At 45.6% G+C, this 23613-nt stretch overlaps 1 protein-coding gene across 6 annotated transcripts in view; it reads right to left on the minus strand.

The window, feature by feature from the left end:
• Positions 1–1385: 1385 nt before the first annotated feature.
• The window catches only part of DEPDC5 (DEP domain containing 5, GATOR1 subcomplex subunit), a 39835-nt gene continuing 17607 nt past the window's right edge, over positions 1386–23613 (minus strand). Inside the window, exons 26-43 of one of the 6 annotated variants that reach the window (XM_038152034.1) lie at positions 22409–22592; positions 21169–21329; positions 20672–20789; positions 20345–20512; positions 19279–19498; positions 18242–18375; positions 17786–17894; positions 14989–15051; positions 13280–13431; positions 12443–12520; positions 11884–12016; positions 10950–11058; positions 10505–10669; positions 6444–6613; positions 5311–5482; positions 4225–4285; positions 3062–3144; positions 1386–2253 (exon numbers count right to left, since the gene is read on the minus strand). In XM_038152034.1, the coding sequence (XP_038007962.1) occupies positions 1958–2253; positions 3062–3144; positions 4225–4285; positions 5311–5482; positions 6444–6613; positions 10505–10669; positions 10950–11058; positions 11884–12016; positions 12443–12520; positions 13280–13431; positions 14989–15051; positions 17786–17894; positions 18242–18375; positions 19279–19498; positions 20345–20512; positions 20672–20789; positions 21169–21329; positions 22409–22592 (2576 nt within the window). In that variant the 3' untranslated portion in view covers positions 1386–1957. Of the gene's footprint in view, positions 2254–3061; positions 3145–4224; positions 4286–5310; positions 5483–6443; positions 6614–10444; positions 10670–10949; positions 11059–11883; positions 12017–12442; positions 12521–13279; positions 13432–14988; positions 15052–17785; positions 17895–18241; positions 18376–19278; positions 19499–20344; positions 20513–20671; positions 20790–21168; positions 21330–22364; positions 22593–23613 lie in introns of those variants that run through there. The other 5 variants (XM_038152032.1, XM_038152033.1, XM_038152036.1 and 2 more) reach the window with 5 other exon arrangements.

Raw genomic sequence — 23613 nt, forward strand, 5'->3', positions numbered from 1 at the left:
ATGCAATGCACAAAGTTGTGGTTAGATAAAAACTCTTTATCTCCTATTTTTAGCTTCTATGGTATGCTTTTATTTTATTTCCTTTTTTAAGGAAATAAATTCACTGTGCTGTTAAAAGCAGCCTAAGGACCTCAAAATGCTTAAAATAAAACTAGGCCTAAAGCAGCCCTGAAAAGCCAAAGACACACCAGGCTTGCAGTTGAGAAAACTGAGCTCGGAAAGACACATTAAACTTCTCCCAAAACCTGCTTACAGGTTAAAACTTACAAAACATTAAGTCCAGGTGAGATTAATTTGGTGAAATTTCTCCAAAATTGCACGTGACGGGCTCGGACAGACCGCAGTTACCGTAAAACGCAAAACGCTCGTCGGGGCTGGCTCTCGCCCGTTCTCCTGGGAAAGGGACGCCGGCGCGATTCCCCGCACCCTTGGGCCAGCTCCAACCCTCCGGGCAAACCGGGAGAAGCTGGGAAATAGCTGCGAAGTGCAGGAGCCGCAAGCGGCAGCCCCTTCTGCTTCCCCCCGCCGCGAGGCGACGGTCCCTGCAGCCGCCCCGCTCCCGATCCCGATCCCTGTCCTCACCGCGGCCTCGTTCAGTGTCCAAGCGCTTCCCGGCGCCGGGGGCACTGCGGGGTCAGGTGCGGAGCCGCCGTCGGGTTCCCAGACACCGCCCAGGCGGGGCTCCGAGGCTGCCCCTGCACTCCACCCCCAGCCCGCTGCGCGCACAGGACTGCCCGAGTGCAGAATAGATGCAGAACGGTAGAGAATAGATGACAGCAAGTTCTTTCCATAGTAGAGTACTTTTGAATCGTTAATGGGGATCACACAAGCACTGATAATTGTGACACAGAGCGACTGAATGAAGAGACGCACAGCTCAAACCCACCTTCCATAGGTGAGCGCTGTCTAAAAGCAGATGAATCATCCTGACTCAGTTTAGGGGATAAAAAACTGAAGTAGCTACGATTTGCCTTGAATCAGATCTGAACCGCACTGTGAAGGTGTCAGTCCTCCCCTAACTCCAGTTTCCCGAGGACATGTAACAATGAGGAACCATCAGTAGGAGCCAACAGCCCCCAGGCACGGCTGTGACCCACCCTAAACCTGCACTGCAATAACCAGCTCGTGCCAACGCCCTGCAAAGATAAAGGCTACACGCTCGAGTGCAGGCAGCTTCCTCTTGCGGCATGCAGACACATTCTAAAAACCTGCCCATAACCCTCGGCAGCAACTTGTGCTCCACGGCCCTTGATTTCTCCTTACGCTTTAACCGGCCTCCTGCTCTTGCTGTGTGACACTCTTCTAGATGCAGACATGAAGACAGAAAATCCTGTATGATTACAAGACAAAGTCCCAGCACAGAATTTTGAACACAGAAATCAGTATTTTCTTTTGGCAAATGTTTTCTTTTACTCACCAGTTTTGTATTGCTGTCTGTGGAGTTACAACAAAACATCAGGTCACTTCATTTTCTGCATTTTACTTATTTACATGTATGAAAATTTAACAAGCATCTCTCATATCTTATCTTACATATTCACACAATCAGGTACACCTTGGAAGGGGAAGGGACAGGCTGCTGCCAGGCACATCAGATGCCAACTGGCACCGATCATTTCCAGAGACTGGGAGCTGATACCATCACACTGTGTTGAATCCAACTGCCCTTGAAAACCATTTGCACTCTCCTTTCTTCACCTCTGCTCTAACTGAAGTTTTGGCAACCAAGGACTGTAGCTACTTGAAACCAAGCTGAGGTCAGGTGATAGATACTGGCAAGCCAAGAGCTCAAATTCTTTTTTTCCAAGCGCTTTATCAAATTCTGTTGAATATCAACAGCAATATTGCTCAGGTCCTCTTGGAGCCTCAATATGAATCCAACAGAGAGACTCTTCACTTCTACTTCCTTGCCACAAGGTAAAGCTTCTAGCTGTCTCCCTAAGAGATGGAACCCTATTCACGGGGCACTAGCATGCATCTTGTCCAGACAGTCAGTCCAGAACATAACGAGCCGGCTGTCTTTGTTCCAGCAGAAGTCTGTGAAGTCTTTCAGCAGCCGGTCTGCGAACTTCTCGTCGCCAGTGGCGCTGGAGCGCCAGGTTTTGGTCAGCATGGTGTTGTAGGCCCAGTTGTAGCCGATGCGCTCCTCACAGAACATGTTCTGGTTGGTGGAGCTGGTGGAGTTGCGCCGGCGCCGCTGCTGCCCGCTGGAAAACTTCCTCTTGGAATATGGCAGCTGCAAAAACACTGTCCCTGCAGGAAACAGACAGCACTTTAGCCTGAGGCAGACCTAAGTCCCTACTACTGGTAGCTGAGTCGTTAAATTCCAAAATTAAACTGGCCTGAGTTTCATTTAATTGCCTTCAGCAAGAGAAAATGGGATACACTTTTCCCCCTTGGCTCCTAGGTGCTACTTCTTCCTGTATGTTACAACACCGGGAGGGAGTGCACTTCATCTGCCTTTCTCTAAGAAGCACAGAATGAAGCAAAGCTGTAGGCTTTGATCCATCTTGCTGACTTCCCATCAATTTCCATTCTCATTCTCTTCTGCAATTTTCCAAACACTGCCTTCCTGTCATTGTTTTCACATCTCAGCAAGCAGACCCTAAACGCTTGATCTATCTCCCACGCAGTGTGTATGGGCAGAGATGCATCTACAACAGACCTTAAGCATGAGAACAGAGCACTGACATGAGAACAGAGCACTGACTTGTCCCAACACCTTTCCCTCCTTCTTGCTTCTGGGTACACACTTATTTACATTGACCTTGGAATAAGCTTTGCCTTATTTTTTAAAATTTCCTCATATTCTGGAAAGAAAAATTTCAAAGCTGCTGTAAAGCAGGATTTCAAACCAACACCATTTATTAGCAGCAACACTTCGTGCTTTTCATGTTGCCCCCTCCAGTTTTCTGGTTTGTGTTTTCTGACACACCCACTTGTCATCTGGTTAGGGACAGAACAGCACCAACATCGCTGACACGAAACACAAACCACATGTAAAATGGTTCTCTTGTTTGCAATAACCTCCTTCTTGCAGAACCTCCCAAATATTGCTCACCTGTGACATGGATATACTGGGGCTTGTTTTCTGCTGGGAAGTTGAATGCAGAGGCCGAATATTTATCTTGTACGAATCCAAATCTGAAGAAATAGAGACAAGGGGAATTAAAAAAGAAAAGAAAACAAAAAGATAAAAAGAGCCACTCCAGGTAGATTCCTCAGCCAAAGGCCGGGGCACCACAGGAAATCCTTCCACTATCCCTTTCTTACGGCCTGAAGGCAAAAGGAAAAGGCATAAAGAGAGCTGAGCCTCTACAAATATTCCCTGCCCCTGCCAGACAGTGTGAAAGCCTGTCACCCCACACTGCTCAGGCCTGTCACCCCACACTGCTCCCTGTCCTGACCCGAGCTGGAAATAAAAGCAGCAGCTCCATGCAGTCTCTGACAAAATGGGGCAGCTGCACACGAGAGAGGGAAGAGCAATAGTCAAGACAGATGTTCCCTGGGCATATTTCAAGCTGCAACATGATTATTTTCATTATGTGCAACGTTCCATGCAGAACTTCAAGCAGCTTACCTGGCAGTTCTCTGCTGTTTGTAGAATACTTGTTCTTCTCCTGCTTTCTAAACTAATGAAAGCTGATTTCCAAGCTAAAGTCCATTACAAAAGGCAGCCCTCTCTGTCATAAAAAAACCCTGACATCTACACCATGAAAGAAGCAAGCTCAATCAAACAAAGGGATAAGGCTACATAGTACCCAAAACTTCCAACAATTCCTTCTTAAACTTGGCCCAACCTCCTCTGTACAGCTCCCACCCCAGTCTCCTGCCTATTGTCAATCCTCAGGTGTCATCCAGTTCAAGACTGTGCAAAATACACAAGAAAGAAATAACTGTTCCTTCTCAGGAAGAGTCTATTTACAGCCTTTCCTTCTAACTTCAATTAACGGGCACTTTCCAAAGGCAAGGCTCTCCCTGGGAGGAGAGTATGGTTCCTAAGGAGTGACAGGCTGAAACACCACACAGCTGCCTCTTGCACCCACAGAACCACCTGGGGGTATGGAGGCTGTATTTTAGTCTAACAGTCTGTAAGCAGACTTCAGAGAGGCAGACAGCACAGAACCCAGGTGACTCAGGAGTGACTGTTCAGCTCAGGCCTTCATCCCACATTGTCCAGGGAGACAGGAACTGTTTGGTCACCCCACTCCACTGCAGACATACCTGTGTGCTATTGCTTCCTGGAGAAGATGCATTCGGTCCCAGTATGTTTCTGGTTCAAAGCCTGAAACAAACAGAAAAGTAACAATTATCTAGTAAAGCTACTTTATTTCCTTCCTTTTAAAGACCTCAGTTTTCCTCAGGAGGCGTCAGTGCACTCTCTTTTTTCCCCTGGCCATTTCTTTCAGTCACACTTTTTTGTCAGGTGTCTCTTAGAGATGTGTCTCGTGCACTCCAGCAGCAGACTCGTATCTGAATTTATTATTTGTGTCTCTTGAGATGAAGGAGAGGAACATAAAGGGGGGTGTGGGAGGGGGCAAGGAAGAAGAGTGGGCTGCTGTGTATCACAAGAGTGCTCTGAAAATATTTAATTCGGTCAGTTGGGCTATGGTGACCTCACAGCATATGGATTTGTCACATTCACTGTACAGTTACACCTGGACACTGAGTCAAGAATTAATGAAAATATCAAATTTACTATGTTAAAACAGAGCCTTCTGCTAATCGTCCCTCCTCATGATGCAATTTTGCCCTTCTCTGCATGGGGACAGGTCTCTGATCTTGCGGTTCCACTGAGGTTTAACACAGCAGGCTCACTGCAAAGGGCGAGGTCACATTGCAGAAAAGGAGATTGCATTTCTCTACCTAATCTCATGTGCAAACACTGTAACCATTAAAGTAACCATAGCAACAACAAAAGAAGGATGGCTGTGGTGAAAGCCCAATCTTAGGGAGGGGGAGAATAAACAAATGCAGGATACAAATGCAGAGCAGCTATGGATCGACCAGATAAACAGACACAAGAGTCTGTCAAACACAACAGCTACTGATGTGGGTCTGGAAATGCACAGGGTAGGCATCACTGGGGAGACCACCCTTCCCCTGTGCTGCTGCTTCCTGCTGCCCACACCAGCCTGCTAGCACAGCTTCCTCCAGCACCTCCTTCCTGAGGGGCTGCTGAGCTGCAGAAACAGCTCCTTCATCCACCTAAGGCTGGCTGGCAAAGAAGCTTCTTTATGTCAGCTCTGCACCAAGAGTGACTTGTTTGCACAAAGTATCCTGAGGGGCAAAACAAAGTGCATTTCTTACCATCAAACAAATGCTCACTGCCCTCCTTCAGCAAGCAGCTCACATTGAGTGGGATGAACAGCTGAGCTCGAAGTGGGTCCCCATACAGGTAACTGGGCAAAGCAAAGGGGCCTTCCAGCACTGGGACGAGCAGGAACCCACAGGAGGTGGCCTTCCTGTGCCAACCCTGAACCTGAGCAGAAATTCACACAGTGAATCATAGCACACATGCCAGCTGACGAAGGGCACTTATGCACATAAGAGCAACTCATTCCCCAAGAATAGATCAGACATGCTCGATTCTCCACAGGCTCAGCTCGCTCGCCATGGCAGGCACACCAACATCCTTGCAAGCAAAGCATTACAAGCACAAGACATCGGGTTTTCCTTTCTCTGAAGTGCTCCATCAATCAGAAAGCACTTTAAAATAGGACATTTTTCAGGAACTGATTCAGCCTACTTATCACCAGTGGCTAAACACTTCTGCTTTACTGGAACAGTGCAATTGATTTTAAATAAAAGCAAAACCAACTACCTAGTGCTGTCTGGCTGGGTGGGGTAAAACCCAGTGTTAAATAGTTTGAAGTTTGAGAAGCTACATTAGGGGAAAAAATCTAAAAATGAAGTCTAAAAATTTTATCTAAAAATTAGAAAAGTGACATGTTTTCATTTCAAAATGTTTTCAGCAAGTTAAAAAAAAACCCTAAAACATTCCTGAGCAGGAAAAACACATTGCCTGGAAAAGCCCTGTTATGAAAGCAATTCCACTGAGATTTAAAGTTTTAAGGTTTGGGGATAGAAGGAATGTAATGTGAAACAGATTTTTTTCCAAAGACCTGGCTCAGAGCTTAAAATTTGCCTAAGGGGGACTTAAATTTATCGCCCTGACCTGTCTTGATCTCTGCATACTGCGCATAAAACCCACTGGAAGCAGAACACACTCAGGCAGACAGAATGACTATAGCTGGTGTGATAAATGCTGACCAGATGCAGCAACACTAACAACCACCAGGAACATTACTAATGGAAATAAAGGCAGATGCAAGCCACTGTCTCTCTCGCTACGACTTCCTGATACAATGTCCCCAACTTGTCCAAGGGAGACAGAGGCCAGATAGGCATTTCTGTGGTTGTCCAGAACACCAGGATCTCACCATCTCAAAAAGAACAGCTGCAGTCACTGCCATCCAGTGTAACTTGATCTCAAAGGCAGCGTTCAGGGAGAAGTTGCCGTGGTAATAACAACTGCACCACTCCAGGCGGTCCGTGCGGTTGTTCACATCCACATCCAGCGTCACCGTGCGCTGCTCGGGCACCGTGGCAGCTGGGCAGCCAGGGACAGCAGTGTTCAGAAGGGCCACCAAAGAGAAGGTGGCAGACAGCATGAAGAGAACAGAAGAACTAAGATCAGTCATTTGAAATGAATTTGTCCTCCCATTCCTCCCCAGGTATTTTTGGGCTGGCAGAAAAGTCCCAGAATGCGGCTCATCCGGATGGCAAAAGACAAAAATCCTGAAGTATTTCTCATGGCAGGGGTATGTGCTACAGAATCACCTCCCCAAGCAGTCAAGAGACATTTCAGCTGCAATAAGGAGAGAGAACCAAGAATCCAGCAGATAATCAACAGGCAACTGGTGCCATAATTATGCATAGCTGGACAACACCAGCTTCTTCATGCCCGAAACATTCCAGGTATTTCTAGATGCCTCCACCAGAAATCACAACAGGGTGCTGTTACATGGGGCAGGAGCATTCCAGGACTTTCCACAGCTAAAGGAGATTAGAAGTTAAACTTCTTGTTTCTTTAATCCCTTATCAATATCTCACATTACCGCACCGTTGAAAGTGCACATCCAACACTTTCTGTAAAAGCACGAAGACTCAGCCAAGACATGCAGCAGCATTCTGACCACTGCAATAGCTCCTAGTGCTTTGCAGTAAGGGCTGGGATAGTGCCCAGATCCAGCTCCCTTTGTGCCCCACACCCCAGCATCCCAGTGACAGAAACCCTCAGGTATCAGGCAGGAGAGGGAGAGAAGCGCAGCAGTGGAAGTGACCTGGCTGGTGCCACACACAGGACTGCAAGGGGCAGAACCCAGATCTCCTGGCTTGGAGACCAAAGTCCTGCATGAAACACACCATCACCTTCAACTTTTCTTTAGACAAATACATAATTTAACATTTCTGTAATGTTAAAAATTGACAGAAAACAATGGGCTGTAAAGCTTCTATGGGAAAACTTCTGCCCTTTTTATTATTGCATGCATGAGGGATGTGTGTTATCTCTTCCTGAAGTAGATGTGCACCCCTTGATAGGGTCAGCTTTGAAATTCTTATCATTTGATGGCTTGATGCTATTTAAAAAAAAACCAAACTGAAATCCATTCTCAAGGTAGACGGAAAGTTCCCACCTTCACTGCTACTGCAAGTTACCTGGAGGCACTTTCAAGGTTTCAAGTAAACCCTTTACATTGCTATTACTGCAGCGTAGAACATGAAAAACAAAAACACAACAAAAAATGAAAGAGCATCACCCAGTTTTGTTTCATAAATAAGACCCATTTTTGTCTTTGGGAAATGTGTCATTGGCAATTTCTGAGTTGATCTGGTATTGTCAGACCAACACTGTGAGAGTTTCTTTTTCTGGCTCCTTTGGGATATTGTGAATACCATACTTGTGGTCAGGAGGTTATGGTGCCGAATTTGTAACAAAGCGTGTTGAAAAACAACATCCTGGAAGCTGTGAAACCAAAGCAGCTCAGTCAGGTAGGTGTTGGTCATTAGCCAAGAGGTCAGTGATAACGCCACAGCCCAGTGTGCCCAAACTAGCACACTGTGAAGAATGAGCTCCCTGCTCCCTTAGACTGCTGCCCTTCCCAGAGAGTGCAGATTCACTGCCAGGGCTGGACTGTCTCTGCCTTGTCTGCAGCTGCAGTTCACAGGCAAAGCCAGAGGAAACCAGTCCAACGAGGTGAGCTAATAAAAAATACATTAAACACTGATGAGAAATGTCCATGCGTCTGAATTCAGAAGCTTCTGATTAAAACCAACTTGCTTTAATAGAATATACTCTGGCTTCCATAGGTCAGACTTTAAGAGGACTCACCTGCTTCCCAATTGTCTTCTACTATTGGGTATTTAACTAATGATTTACTAAGCAAATCGGAGAGGAGCAGGCAGGTTATTCTCCAGTCACAGACTCCACTACATACATGACTACAGTTGCTAGTGCATGCACTGCTATAAATCAAAGGGACAAGATTAGCTGTGTCACAGGTCAGACTTCCACTGAGAAGGGAAAGGGGACAGTCACTGGGCAAGTGATTGGGAAATTGGGAGGGATAAAGATTTGAGAGATACATGGAGCTTGTTCCAGAGCTCCCAATGCTTGCATGCAATTTTATGTCACAGCCTGACATTTAGGGAAGGTGGGGAGGGGAAGAAATAAAAACCACAACCTAATCAAGACCAAGAGAGGAACAAATGAAGTCACGTGGACCAGGGGTCATCTGGGTTTAGTAAAGCTCTTTACCTCAGATGAACTGCTGAAGATTTTTTGGAATACTGTTTAGAAGAGGGACAGCACAGAAGCATCACTTAAACCAGTTCCTTTGTAAGAAAAAACCCGCACGTTCAATTTTTCTACAAGAAACTATAATTGCTGGAAAACCCAGACTGCATGAGAGCAATCTGAAGGCATTTATCACTCGTTCAAGTGCTGCAAATTAATTAAATAGTAAAATGGACATAATCTCAACTGAAAGGAAAAGGAGAGCTACTCAGGTGTGTAATACCCACATGCTGCAGGAATACACTCTTGTCCTGGCTGGTGTTAAATGAAAGGTGAGGCAGACACTGAGGCACACTTCTACTCATCCCCAGGGGTACAGGCCTGCTGAGTCTCAGTCTCCTCAGCTCCCAAGAGAGCACAGACAGAGGAACGTGAACTGGTTTTCTCAGGCTAAATAGTGAGTAAGAGATCAAACCATGAAGAGGATCTGGCCCCAGTGCCTCCAGCCTCCACAATACTTGCATGCCAGCCAGTTCAGGCTTCAGCTCTAGCCAGCCACTGAGCTAATGACGTTGGATACCAGCCAAGGCAACAGATTTATCATGTGACAGGGAAAATAACCTGCATATGTTGACTTCAGAGAATTAACCATTAGTTCAGACTTCCTATCCTCAATGCTTTCGGATTTCTGATGCTGTTCCTCTTCAAACAAGGCTCTCAGAAATACAAAAGGATTCCTGTGACTTCAGGTTTAAGAGATACTACACCTGCAGTAAGGCACTTCTCTTCAGAAGGTCAAATCTACACAACAGGAGAACAAAATTTTTCTTTTTATCCTTAATTGCTAGGCCTTTAACAGATGCATCTAAATAAACCTGAAGCTGCAGTTCCATAGCAATGATCTTTCTTTTAAACAAGGAAAGGAGAACAAAAGCAAGTGACTCAGGCTGGCCTGGAAATGTAACAAGAAGCTGACAAAGCAACAGGGTCAGTCACGCAGCCAGTGTGTTTCACGGGCTGTTAGAGCAGTCAGGGTTACTCTCCACACATTAGAGAACATTAGATACTAATGGGATCTTGCCCAGCAGCAAGATCTTCCTACTGCTTCCATACCACAGGGATCATCTGCAGCTGGGCTTCACAGACTCATTAATGCAAGGAGTCTGGTTCAGATTAGCTAGAAAGCCTCCAGCACATCACAGAAAACTTCTAACACATCTGGACCTCACTGTGGCTTTTGCCCCTAGGAAGCAATTAGATGTGTAATTTTAAGAACAGTTTGGTTTCTTTGCTGTTCTCACAACTTATCCCTCCATACTCCTTACAGGTTGTGAACAGTCTCTCTGGATTTGCGAGGAGACAAAGTATCTTCCTCCCCAAATTCTAGAGGTTCAGGAAAAAGGAGTATTTTAAGAGATACTTTTTACTGTATTCCAGTACCCTGAAGTAAAAGTTTCCTGCTCAGCCAATGAAACACACCTCCAGCACATGAGAGCGAGTCCACGTGCAAGACACTGCAAGGCCAGCATGAAATTTGCAGCTTTATTGCTGGTCCACGTGAGATCATACCCTTGGCTGGCTGCTCTTCCCCTTTCAAACTATCCCCTTGAACTTCCCCAGCTGTCACCTGTGCTGTGCATCTACCTAAGAGTGCAGCTGCCTGGCTCCGTCCTCCGAAACTGCGGCTAAAGGAACTGTGCCTACTTGCATAGGAGGCGGGGCGGCTGGGCAGCCAGGGCAGCAAGAACGCCGGGATCTCCGAGTGCAGCAGCTCTTCTGCCACAAAGGCCACCTCAAACCATTTCCTCTGGAAGGCTGAGAAGTCATCCATGGCAGCTGTGTGCCACATGGCAGGCTGTTGCAGCCCCACTGCACAAAGGGAAGCGAAGTCCAGTTAGAAACAAGTGGGCATGGCTCAGACAGAAAAGTAGCTCTTGATGAAAAAGAGCTAACATAAAAATTATTTTATCTTCTCTGCTATTCTTTTTTATTTTCCTTAACTAAAAAGGCCAAATTTCTCAGACTCTTGAGATCAGTGGGTTTGGTTGCTCCCAAAACGCATTCTTGCTGCAGCACCCGTAAGAATCAAGAACAGCCTAGTGATTATGCAAAGGGATAGTGAGGAAAGTCTTGTAATAACAATGCTGACCTCGGTCTGGTTCTTTGTCCACAACAATCTTGTAAAAATAAAAGCCATAAATAAAGGTTCGTAAAGCTTCTCCAGATGCATGGACAATAAGCTGCTCTTCTAACATTTTCTGAACAAGAAAAAGAAAGAACAGAGCAGACATGATAAAGAAATCACTCTTCCACTTACATAAAAAGCTTGCTAGAGAACATTAAGAAGTAATTTTCTTTTCCTTGGCATCTTTTTGTCCAGATAAGTGCCTAACAAGAATACCAGCAAAGTTATCTCTCGATATTCAGTAAATCTAGCAATTTCTTATCTCCCTGAGAAATTACATTTGACCTTTCTACAGATGTCTGTCTTCCTCCCATACCCTGCTCTGGTTTTACAGATGGATTTATAGAAGGTAAGAGTTTGGAAGCATTCTAAGTTCTCTGTTAATTGATATGGGATCTCAGCAGAGGAATGAACTCCAGAACATTTCCAACCTTCTGCCCCTGACACAGTTCAATATAGAAAAATCCCTTGATGAATACAAGCAGTGTTCCTGCATAAAGTGTGTCTGCTTCAGATCTGAAAGGTCATATGCTGGTTTTATTACAACTTTATTAACTAATTATTGGAAAAGAAAACCCAAATCACAGCCCAGTGCCTCAATTCCAACACAATGCAGGGCACTTGGGAAGTACCAGCTAATTGGAGGTTAGAAACAGAACCATCATCATATAAGTAGAAAAAAACCCGTAGTATTAGTGAAGAATGTTGTTATTTTGTGATAGGGAATCCAAAAAATGTCATCATTACCTTGTATTTTGTTGAGCACTGCTTTCAATTGTCATCCATAAGAGGATTTTAATAAGTAACAGAAATTATTGCTGTGCTTTGCTCTAAAACTTTACCTTCCTCACAGAGCGAGGCATTTCTGGCCCTCCATGCTCCTGGAGAGTTTCCTTACCTGCATGATGTCAATGGCCATGGCCTGGGTGTGCACCCCTTCCACGTTATTCACCAGCCAGTGCACAACTTCTGCGCTGATGAAGCAGTAGGGGGAGAGGCCTTTCTGTTCAGAGAGCAGCTGGATCCCTGTGCTGAAGCACAAGTCACACGTGTTAACACAGGCTGAGAGCTCTTTAAAGTAACAAAGACAAAAATCACTGCTGGGGGAAAGAAAAAAGGGAGAGGGAGGGTAGAATACAGGACAAGAAATGCACAGTGCCCCTGGAGTGATGTCTCCTTGGCTTTTGGTAACAAGATGAAGAGCTGTCATGGACAGCACTTTGGTGACTCACTGGGAATTCCTGATTTGACAGGGTTCTGGGACTATAATAATTGAAGTCTTTGCTCATATCAATTTCTATAAAATTCCTTATTAGAGAGTCTGGAACTGAATAACAAAAGGAAGTTTAAAACACTTCAACAGCTGACATGGGGCTCTCCTTTGAGTGACTCCATTTCTCATGTCCTCTGATTAAACATCTCATCACATGTTAAGCACATTTAGATCAAAAACTTACGTGGGGTGTTTCATGGCTTCAAGAATCTCTACCAAAGTGGAGGAGGAAGTCAGAGCACTTGTTGAACACTGCTGAGAGCTGGGCAGTAAACAGAAGCACGTTCAAAAATCAAGGAAGGTGCTAGATTTGTTCAACTATGTACATTTAAGAAACTTGCTCTCTCTTCTCAACAATGACTTTGCCACATTTATTTCCTTTTTCATCTCAAGCACAACTAAATGCATCAGATGAGTATTTCCCCCCTGAGGTCACCAGGACATTGCTTTATGGACCCAATGCACAATGTGTCACATCCAGCTGTACTCAGCAGCAAGTGAGAGCAAGCATTTTGAAGTTGGCTAATTTTTTTTACTGTGATATACAACCACAGGAAACAGGTGCTAATAAAGTTTATTTTCAACATTGCTTCCTCTCCAGTGCCTTGCTTCCAGGTTAGAACCTCTAGGATTTCATCAACCTACTCGATCCAATTAGACCTGCAGCCCCCCCATCCCTTGCCAAAACAGACAAGAGGTCACTTCAAAGCCTGGTTTCCCACTAGCAGGTTTCAGAAATGGAATTTCTTCGTTTCTTGAAGAATGAAGCCCTTCTTGTGGGTGGAAAAAATCAGGCCTTGTGTTCATTTAATTCTGGAAAAGTGGGTTGCAGGGCTTATTTTACTATCACTCTGTCTGCACGTGGAAGTGCTGCAGTAAGGTCTTGTGACAAGTGCCTGCTCGTGCTGGCAGGCACAGCACAGCCTGTTCCCAGGCTCCGGTTTGAGTGCCCATTCCCTGACACCAGAAAGGGGCTGGATTTGAACAGCTCTGCAGTACAGCACTGCTGTGCCTCTCCTACCTGCCCTCTGCAGCACCAGCCGTGCTGTATCCTGGCTCTGCAGCATTCTGGGTGCTCCCCAGGGCCTGGGTGCTGCCCCTGTCAGGGACCTGCCCCGTGGGTAACAAGGTGCTGCCATCTGAGGTTGCAGGAACCGACTGATCGATAGAGACCTGGGAGGAGCAAACACAGCAGTATCTCTGTGAAATTCATCGTGTCATCCATTTCCCCTCTTCTCCCCTCCCTGCATCACCCGTGCCTCAGCCCAAGTTAGTCAACAACAAGCAATACTCTACGGAAGCACAGGCATATGCAGAAGGGATAAATACAGTCTAACTCTGTCATCACTACAGAGCTCCTGACAAACAACAAATTCAGACCCAAATAAAGATGAGGATCAGCAACCCAGCAACAATTGCATCGAGAGAACTACTGGCAAACCAGCAACACCAGTCCAAACCTGACATTTTCAACCCAAGGGAATAACTATGATTACAAGCACGCAACAGGACACTTTATCACTATGGGAAGGTAGTAAGCATTTAGCAAATACAGTTTCAAGTCTAACTCTTAAACAAATGCAAATGTATCACACAAATTCAAGTTTCATAATGCTCAAAAAAACCCAGCTCATCCTCCCTCCTTTCCCAGGGCAGTATGAGAAGGCTGGTTGACACCCACCCACACCTATGTCGCCAAGACAACAGGAACACTTTCCTCCCGCAGGAACACTCGCACTATTCCAATGGTAGACTGAATAGTTCACAAAATTACCATAAAATCATTTCAGAAAGAGCATGAATGCTGAAGGATTCAGCTAAGTACAGGCTGTAATTGCCATCTGTCATTAACACGTATGGTTCAGTAAAGGCACATTATATAAAAGCTGGAGAGGTGGGGGAGAGAACACGAACGGCAGAGGAACTCTAACTCAAGCTGGTATAAACATGGGGGCTGCTCTGCCGTGATGAATCCACAGCACACATACAGCTAAAAATCACAAAGCTGGTAGCTTGACTTAGGTCTGACTGCCAAGAGTCCTTTATTTATGCCATTTCTCACACTCCAAAAATCTCTAATGGCAGATGTCCCTTTTTGGGCAGCCAAAGGCAGCAGATGCTCCAGGGTCAACTCTACAGTGCCCACAGCCAGCAAAAGCCTTTCCCCTCCTCAGGGCTCACTTCAAGCAGCGATATTCCCTATGGCCACACTGTGTTACTGCTAATTCATGACTGGTGTTAAGTGGACAAACTACTTCAGTCACAAGGACTCTTTTAAACCAAGACGATACTATATATTTTCAGCCTCAGCTGTCCAGGAATCCAAGGAGACAATTTGACTTGGATATCTCCAGAGTCACCTGTCAAACACCACGGAAGAAATTTAGCCAAGAACCAGACAAGCGAGCTGTTGCCATTTTGTTCAGTGAGGGAAGATGGAAAACAAGCACTTACTGAAAATCAAGAAGAGCAGCTTTAGTAGTTGACAAGACAGTACTGCAAAGGACAGCGAGAGAGGGCACATGAACATCCAAAACACAGCACAAACACTGAATGGTGGGAAAAAATGCTTGCATCTGCCACTTTGTTCTGCCAGTGCTGTACATCTCACTCTCAACGAGAATATCTAGAAACCAACACAGGCTCCCAGCGCGTTAAGCTCAGGACACAAATGCTGTCCATCACCTCAATCCAAAAGCCAGAGATGACAACAACCCATTCCAAACTGACCTGGGAGTAGAAGGCTGAAGCTGTGCGTGGGCTGCGAACAAAGTCCATAAAGAAGGCCCCATCCTGAAGGCATCAGAGGAAGTAGCCCCATTAATGGCAACAGGAACAAGGAGTTCAAGAAAAGCAAATACAAGGTTGTGCAAGTATGAAATGACCACAGAGAGAAAGTATGAGGAGAATGCAAATCCCAGGCCCAGAAGGTCAGATGCAGCAGAATGCACAGCAACAGGAATTACTCACACACACATCTTGACTTTCTCTCTCTGTAACAAGACATTGCTCTTTCTTGGCACAGATGTATTCCCAAAATTTTTAAACCCACACTGATCAGAAGCCAATTGAAACTGCAGCCTTCCCTCCATACTTCAAAGGAGAAAGTCTTGAGCTCTGAAGTATGGGGGCTTCCATCCCAAATACAGAACTGAAATACAGAAACCACAGGTCTAATGACAAATATCCAAAGGAGGACAGACTTTTTTTCTAATCTTTAGACATTCAAACCATAAAGTGGGAGAGGCAAAGGAGCTGTTTTCAGGAAGCACCCTCTTCCTCTTACATGCAGGTCTGGTGTGGTGCAAAGGAAAGGGAAGAAAAACTCATCACAAAGATCCTTCCAACACTGTGTTTAATACTTCATGCAAAATTAAACAGACACTGCCTGTGCTATGTTCCTGCCCACTGACAAACCCCGGTGAATTTATCCCCAGCTGCTCTTCAAAGATGTGTCACGATTCTCTTATCACATAAGACAATGTAGTGCAACTCATCTAGGTTTTCATTCCCTACTTGCAATTCTTTATTCTGTTCCCTTGGCAAAATATTTTTGTCTAGCCTGCAGTTAAGATGATGCTTACCTTGGTACATACATATAAAACAGTTTCTGGGAAGAATCAATGCCAGGGTTACTGACTGGCAATTTACATTGTGCAGAAGCACAGCCAAGTGCCCTAGATCCATAAGGGCAAAGACTTCCCAAAGAGATCACGGATCAAGTGAACTCGCTGGGTTAAAACCACTGTGTTGCCCAGTAACTGGCTCAAGTGACTTATCAATTCTACTCTGAAACAAAGGGATGCAAAGCCAGTGGCTCGGTTTTCATCTGGAATAACTCAAACCCTGAAGGGCATCCTAGAAAAGCACTTGCTCCCTTGGCTGCTGGCAGAGCTCACAGCTGTGATAATTTGTCAATTCTCTGGCTGCAAGTGTGTGGAAAGGCAGACCTCACTGTGCTGAGGAGCCCTGCAGGGGCTGTGACACAAGGCACACGCTGGCTGCTGTTCCCGAGTCAGCAGTGCTGCCTGCCCACTGGCATCTTTCCAGCAGGCATAAGCCATCAATTAGGAGATTGCAACTGCTTATCTCCCAGTCCCTGTGTGTAAATATTTACAGGAGTGTTTACTGCTGCAGCATGAAAGGCCTTCAATTGATAACACACTCTTCCAGAGTCTCCAGTCAGCCTTCCAGAGGGGCTTTTGAACATTCCTTTTAACATTACTCACAGTGGCATTTTCTGGTAGCACAAAGTCTGCTGATTTGGTCCCAGTGCACTCCTGTGCCACTGCTAGGGAAGCCCACTTTGCCTCTTCTCCCCTCTGCCACACAGAACAACTGGATACAACATTCTTCTCTCCTGTTTCTCACATGGAATTTTCACCAGTTTTACTGGTAGAGAGGGGCATTTAAGATTTCTGTATTTAAAGAGAGAAGCTGATTTTTCAAAATGGTAGAAGAGAAGCATGCAAAGCCTGAATTATGATGTGGAAGTTTGCACACACACCTCAAGTCAGTTTGAGCACCTGCTGTTTCCAGGCCTAGCACATCCTGCTCCAGACTCATCTGTGCTCTCCAAACACTGACACTACGAGTAAGTGTCTAGTACTAAGATGATCACAGTTGCTCTATCACTTCAACTTTCAATATCTAGGTCTCCAGGATAACACAATACTTGTTCCTGGTGGTGACACAAAACAGTGGATGTAGAAACATTAGATGCTTAGAGAAAAATGCTGAAAGAAGTGGTTGATAGTGGTGAATCTGAGAACTTCTTCTTTGCAATATTTGAACTGTTGAACCCAAACACAGGTCACATTTAAGTCCTCTACCATTATTCAGTTCCTTGTTACTTTATTTGAAAGACCTTCATGTCAGAACACAGAAAGATAATCAAATATTTCTGGTTGGACTTGGAGGTGGAGTTCCTACTCTCCTGGGTCTCACAGGACAGTTGACAGAAAGGCTGAGGGATAGCACAGTCTTTTCTTTAAGTGTCTCAAGAGAGCTCCAGGAAGATCACTTTCTCCAGCCTGGAGTCCAGCCAGTGAAGGAACGACATCTAAATCACTTCTCAGGAACACACCCCCTCCTCTAAAGAGAGGCAAGAGACTCAAGTTCCTGCTGTTAAAATCCCACTCAGTGTTCACACTGTCACAATCTAGAGGCTGACTGTGCTCTCCAAGATAGCCTGCACACAGATGCACACAGCACTGTACTGCTACACCAAACAGTCGAGCCATGACTGAAATGCAATGTGCTACCAGCAAAGGAAATGCACTAATTAGCAAACAGCACTTAGATCAGCAAAATGCTGAGACAGCATCCCAGGGATTCCACACCATTGTCACTCTCACAGAATTGAATTCCTCTGCCCTTGCACACAATGGCCAGCACAGGAGCAGCCCTTGCTGGATTAGAGTAAAATGTGGTGTGATGGAGCCAAGTGCTCAGAGAAATCATCTTTGATTATTTGAGGAATTCTCATGTAGAAAGAGCAGCTAAAGAAATCCCAGGAAGTCCTTACCTTCCGAGGGCTGTCCATATAGGTGGGTGTCATAGCAATGCTCCCACTCTCTGAAGGCTGGCCAGAGCTCTTCCCAGAAAGCATTGCTGCTTGCTGCTCCCCCAGTGTCCTAAAAGAAAAGGAAGCAATACAGAGTTTATTCAAACAGACTTTGTGTCAGCTTCCCCCCAAAGGCAACTGTTGCAGAGGGGCACTGCTGTATTTTCAGATATTTGCTTTCCCACACACTAAGGCACAGATCCAACATTCCATAAGTACCTTTTATCCCCACAAACAACATGGACCCTCAAATTCCGTTTTATTATGCATGTGTAATACTAATTTAGCATTAAAAATATTAATCTCTTATGTATTGAACACAATATGAGGCAAGGTTCCCCAAATGTGCTTTAGCCAGCCCAGGTACAATATGCAGGAAGGATGTTCTTGGCCCTTACACAGCCTGTAGAGACTCACTTCTGACTGGCTTCCATCTGCAGCAGAGCTGAGAGAGCTGAGGTTCCTTTTTTCCCAATGGGAGGCCCGGACTGCTCCAGGGAGTGAGTGGGAATTGGACCAGCAATCTGCAAGCCTTTCATGGCAGACCCTTTCTAACAAAGAAAAAATGGAAGCACAAACTTAGTCAAGCGAGGCTTAACTAGTAAGCAAGAGCACAACACTTCATGTCAGCAGGGCTTCATTAGGCACATTTTAAAAAGGGAGTCCCACCACTGGTACACAAGAAGTGGAATAGCCTAGTGTCTTTTGTGGATGTTATTCTGAAAATAAAATGTTTGTTATTCTGGAAAAGGTGAATTTGCTTCAAAATAAATTACCCCATCTACTGCGAGAATGGGAACAGGATTTAATACACCAGTTTAGCCAGTTTCTCTTCAGCCTCTTGAAACTGTTCACCAAAAAATCCACTCACACATTTCTCTTTTCCCGATCCTTCTGAATCGGCAGCACAGAACCAATCCAGGTTAACCCAGAAGTGACCAGCTTAACTACCTCAGACCCCTTTGGATGAGCTGTCTGCATCAGAAGGCAGAGTGGTGCACCCAGGCTAAGCCCACCTGCAGCACAAAGCAGAGCACAGCTGCAAAGAGGAGGCATCAGGCTCCTGGGTAACAAAAGCCTGGCCACAGTATAAAACAGAGCAGAGCCAGGCCAAGACAGTGCAGAAGAGCCTGGCTTGCCCCTGAGCAAGAACTGTCCTGAGCCCGGTTCCAGTCACAGCAGCCCAGGATCCTCATCCCAAGGACATTTCCTCAAGCTGTTGAAGGAAACAGCTCTGTTTCCTCTCCCAAAACATCACTTCTGGGAAGCAAAACGAGTCCATTAAGCCCCACTGTCTGAAGCTGACACAGCACACGGGTCAGCAGTGTCCTTTAGGCATGGAAGACACGGACATACATGGATGTCACCGTGCCCCAGCCTGCCCGGGATGCACTCGGCTAACGCCTCAATAGCGGCCCAGGCCACACCCAGCCCCAGCGGGGGCCGGGACTCACTCGGATCATTCGATCGGAGCGGTGGCGGCGGCGGATGCGGTTCAAGCCCTCCACGAAGCGGATGAAGCCATCGAGGAGCTGCCACTCCTCCTCGTCCGAGCGGGGCTTGTCGCCGTACACGTCGCAGTGCGCCTCCCCCTCCATGATGCGCTTGGTGGCGCTGATGCAGGCGGGCAGCAGCAGGAACCGCGTCCTCCAGAACTTCAGCGACTCGATGAGGCTGCAGCAATGTGGAAGGCAGGAGAGAGTTCAGCGGTTTCCTGGGAAGGGTTTTCCAGAATCTAAAGTATAAAACTTTATACCTGCTGTACTTTTCAGTGAGTGCAGCGACCACCTGTGCTGCTACCCCTGAGACAGAGCGAGCACACACGCAAAGGAATGGTGAGCAATTTGAGTATCACTGGCAACAAGGCCATCCTCAGAGTGATTGGCACACAGAGATACGCTTTCTTTTCTATAAAAGATAGGCCCCAAAATCTTTTTCTCTAAATATATGCAAGCAAAAAGGAATTTTCAAGGTGCACATTAGCGTAGGAGGTATTTTGACTGAGACCTGAAAAGAAAAGATGATGAAGACTGGTTGTGTGGAGAGAAGATATCAAAAAAGCTATTGATACTAGTGGAGATATTCCACATTTCTGGTAAGCACTTGCTCCACAGCTTAGGAGTAGGACTGCCAGTCAAGCCCAGCACTCAAGCAAACCTGCAACAGCTTCAAAATAAATGGAAGTTTTGAGTCAGATCCAGAGATCAGTAAGAAGCCAAGAAAAGCATCTGTGTGGTACAAAATGCTATCTTATTTCTTTGGATTTGTAGCAGAGGAAAAAGAAGTTCATGCTGAATTTTGAGATCAAGAGTCTGTATCAAAGGTCAGATTAAGCAGCAGCAACACAGAGCAAGAGTCCCACAAGGCAACAGCTGCTGGAAGCTGACAGTGAAAGCAGGCCAGATATTCTCCCTGGAGTACTGAGCATTCGTGGGTTGAACTCCATGATGAAATTTTAGGCCAAAAAGAAAAAGAGGCAATTAGGACACAGAACAGTCTGGATGGAAAAGAGGCCCTCACCTGAAATCCTCTGAGCCAGCAGAGCAGATATACTGATCCAAGTAATTCCACTTGTACTCTTCTAGTCTCTCATGGGAAAACTCTACCCAGCAAGAGACAAATTCAGAGTCAGAGTGTGAGGGGCACAAGCTGTAGGTGTAGTTTATCTGAGCAGATTCATATGGATACCTAAAAGACCAAACACAAGCATTAATCTCAGCATTATTGATACTGATGCTTCTCTTTCTTCTCCTTAAAAGAAAGGTGTTCTTTCAAGCAAGCACAGAGCTGCAGAAGAATGTTCCTCTGAACACTGACAGCAAACTGCTCAAGCAGAGAGATACTCACTTTGGCAGGTACCGAGTCACAGTAATTATTTTGTCTTTTAAGGTGACTTTGTGGAAAGTACGGCCCATGCTCAGCCAGTACTGATCCTCTTCCTCAGGTCTATTTCTTGACACAAGACCTAGTTGTAAAAAGCAAAACCCTTTTAGCTTACTGCAGTACTCAGAACTTTATCAACAAACTGTGCCTATAGGAAGAGACTCCAGAGCTGGAGTCCAGAAGTGGGCTTCTGATCTCAGCACAACCTAAACCCCAGCTTTCAGGCCACATTTTTAGGGAGCAGTTGCACAAGGAGTCTTTTGCTCTTACAGTTAAGATTTGCTGATATCATAAGCAAAGAAGAGCACGTGGGATTCCTACACCACCCATTCAAAACTTCCCTGGCAGAACTACCAAAGAACAGCCAACAACGTGTTGAGCAACTGGTGGATGTGCCTAATTTGAGGTTACTGGGAATGGCAGAAGAGAAAAGCCTGACTGGTCAAGCCCAGGTGACTCACCTCTGCTGTAGAGGGGACTGCTGCTGAGCGGGGGCGGCACGGCCGGGGCCGGCTTCTGCGGCTTGGATTGCACGATGATCTGATAGCCTTGCATGAGGCGCTGACAAATGAACTCCTCAAACACCTGCTGCGCTGTCATCTGCACTCCTTCCTCATCCCTCCTGCACACAAAGGTTAAGCAGACCAGAATAAGGAAGCTGACCACACACCCATTCTTAGCTCTGCTCCGGGCCCTGGAGCCCTGTGCCTGGGAACGCCTGCCTGTGGGAGCAGGAGGGAAAAGGGGCACCTTTTGACACAGGGTGATGAACTGTCTGGCAATATCTACTGCTGCCTTTGAAGTCTGGCAACCAGTAACAAATTTGCCTACAGCAGTTGTGGAACAATAAATTCCCCAAAGATGACTTTTCCAGCACTTTGCAGGCAGCCTCAGTGCAGTTTGTACATGTTCAGGAGAGCTCAGAATGCCAGTGGGCAGCAATGCTCCAGCCTCTCCCACAGTGGGAAGTGGAGAGCAGGGAGGGGTTAGAGAACACATTCATCCTAGGGCAGCTCCTGCTCTGAACTTTACCTTCCTACTGACATTTCTTTCAGGTGTTTCTTCATTGATCCTATTATTTCCTATGTATTTCAACCACCCTGATTAATACTTTTGTTTTGCTCCCATAAAGCAGCAACACAAGCAGGTCTTTTGATATCTTACAAGTTATGGAAAGACTGAAAAAAGTTTAAGATAATGAGACTGCTTCAGTAAAAATCAAACTAACCCTATTCAAGAATAGTTACCAGAGACCCCTGAGACAAGCAGAGAAGTTATATTTGTCCAACTAATTCTGTTTTCCAACAAGATTCTTAAAACTAAATATCCTTTAAAGTGAGGATAAGCATCTTAAATACTGTGTCCACATGCATTTGCTCATTTAGTGTTTCCAAAACACTTGCTAGAAAGTAGATTAACAGAGATGATAGCTTGAGGTTGAATATTTTGATCAAAACACAACAGAAAAGAGACATAAAAATTTGTATGCAAACAATTTCTAACATCAAATCTATGGAGCACACAATACTGTCAGGTGGGAACATCAGAAAAGGTCCAAAGCCATCACTGGAAAAAAAAAGAAAAAAGTAAGTATTCTGCTGCCCTGTTAGCAATCCATCATTCACTTGTACAGACTGCAGTGATCCTCTTCCATCACCTGCTCCTTAAGCACGGGATGAACAGAGGAGGTGCTGGCCCAACCTGTCCATGTCAGCCTCTGGCAGCAGGTCGTAGCAGCCCTCGGTGTAATCGTTCTGCAGGCTCTGGCGGTCGGGGAAGTAATCCGTGGTGAGGGGCAGGCAGGCCGGGGTGGTCAGGGACTTCCAGTCCACTCCAACTGTACAACAGAAGCCTGGCACTATGGGGGGAGCAGACAGCGTCAGAACTGCCTCGTTGTGTCATGGGGGCACACAAGGGGGGCACGGGGGGGGTCACCCATGGAAAAACAGGGTGCAGAGCAGGGTGGAAGAAGTGCATGAAGAGGACAGTTTGAAAGAATGAGAGACGAAAAACAGTTGGCATAAAGGCAACAGGGACAAAAAGGGGTGTGGAACAGGAAGGGAAAAAGAAAATAGGAGGGGAAGAAGGGAGGGAGAGAAAGAGACAGAGTTTGTTAAACAATGCAGTGCACATGCTGATTTCATCCCATCATGCAAAAGGCATTCAAAGTTAATACATTTAATTTCCTCTTGATTGAAAGCTAGAGCTGACATAGCCACTGCTCTTCCAAAATTACAGCAAATCAAGTGCAGTTACTGATTATTAATAAACAGATCAACATTCCAAGTCTGAACAAGAAAATCAGACCAGTTTTGCATCCTAGACAACTGCAGAAGGAGCTGGAGAGGAGGAGAGAAAGAATGACAGACCAGCCTCTTTCTGGAATAGTACAACAGCAGAAAAGGGAGTATTTCCACAGTTATAAAAACAGAAGATATATCCAGAGGGGTGGGAAGACCAGAAAAATAGTAACTTGGGAAGCAATCTTTTCCTACGCCCTTTCCTAGAGTTATGCTGCAGTTTTGAGATTACAGGGATGTAAAACTAGACATTAAAAAGGAAAAGCTAACTAGATTGTATCAAATCATCAGCTCATTACATTCTGACCACTGACCATTCACACCACTGCACTACATTCTGACCCAATTCAAACAATCTGTATCACCTACTGATGCTTAACTTCTCGTCATAGAGCTCCTACAGACAGAAATTTATTTTACTGTAAAGCTGTTAACACCAATGGCAGGAATGCTGCACAAGAAAATAATACATGACAGACTACTACAAAGAAAATGCTTTCTTAAGCAGTGACACACTTGTTTCTCTAGGAAGTGAAGGCAGATATTTCTCAGTAAATAGTACCAAATTCAGAAACTGACTGTACTAATTCTACTTCAACAAGCTGG

Source organism: Motacilla alba, chromosome 15, assembly GCF_015832195.1.
Source record: "Motacilla alba alba isolate MOTALB_02 chromosome 15, Motacilla_alba_V1.0_pri, whole genome shotgun sequence".
NCBI classification, from domain to species: domain Eukaryota; kingdom Metazoa; phylum Chordata; class Aves; order Passeriformes; family Motacillidae; genus Motacilla; species Motacilla alba.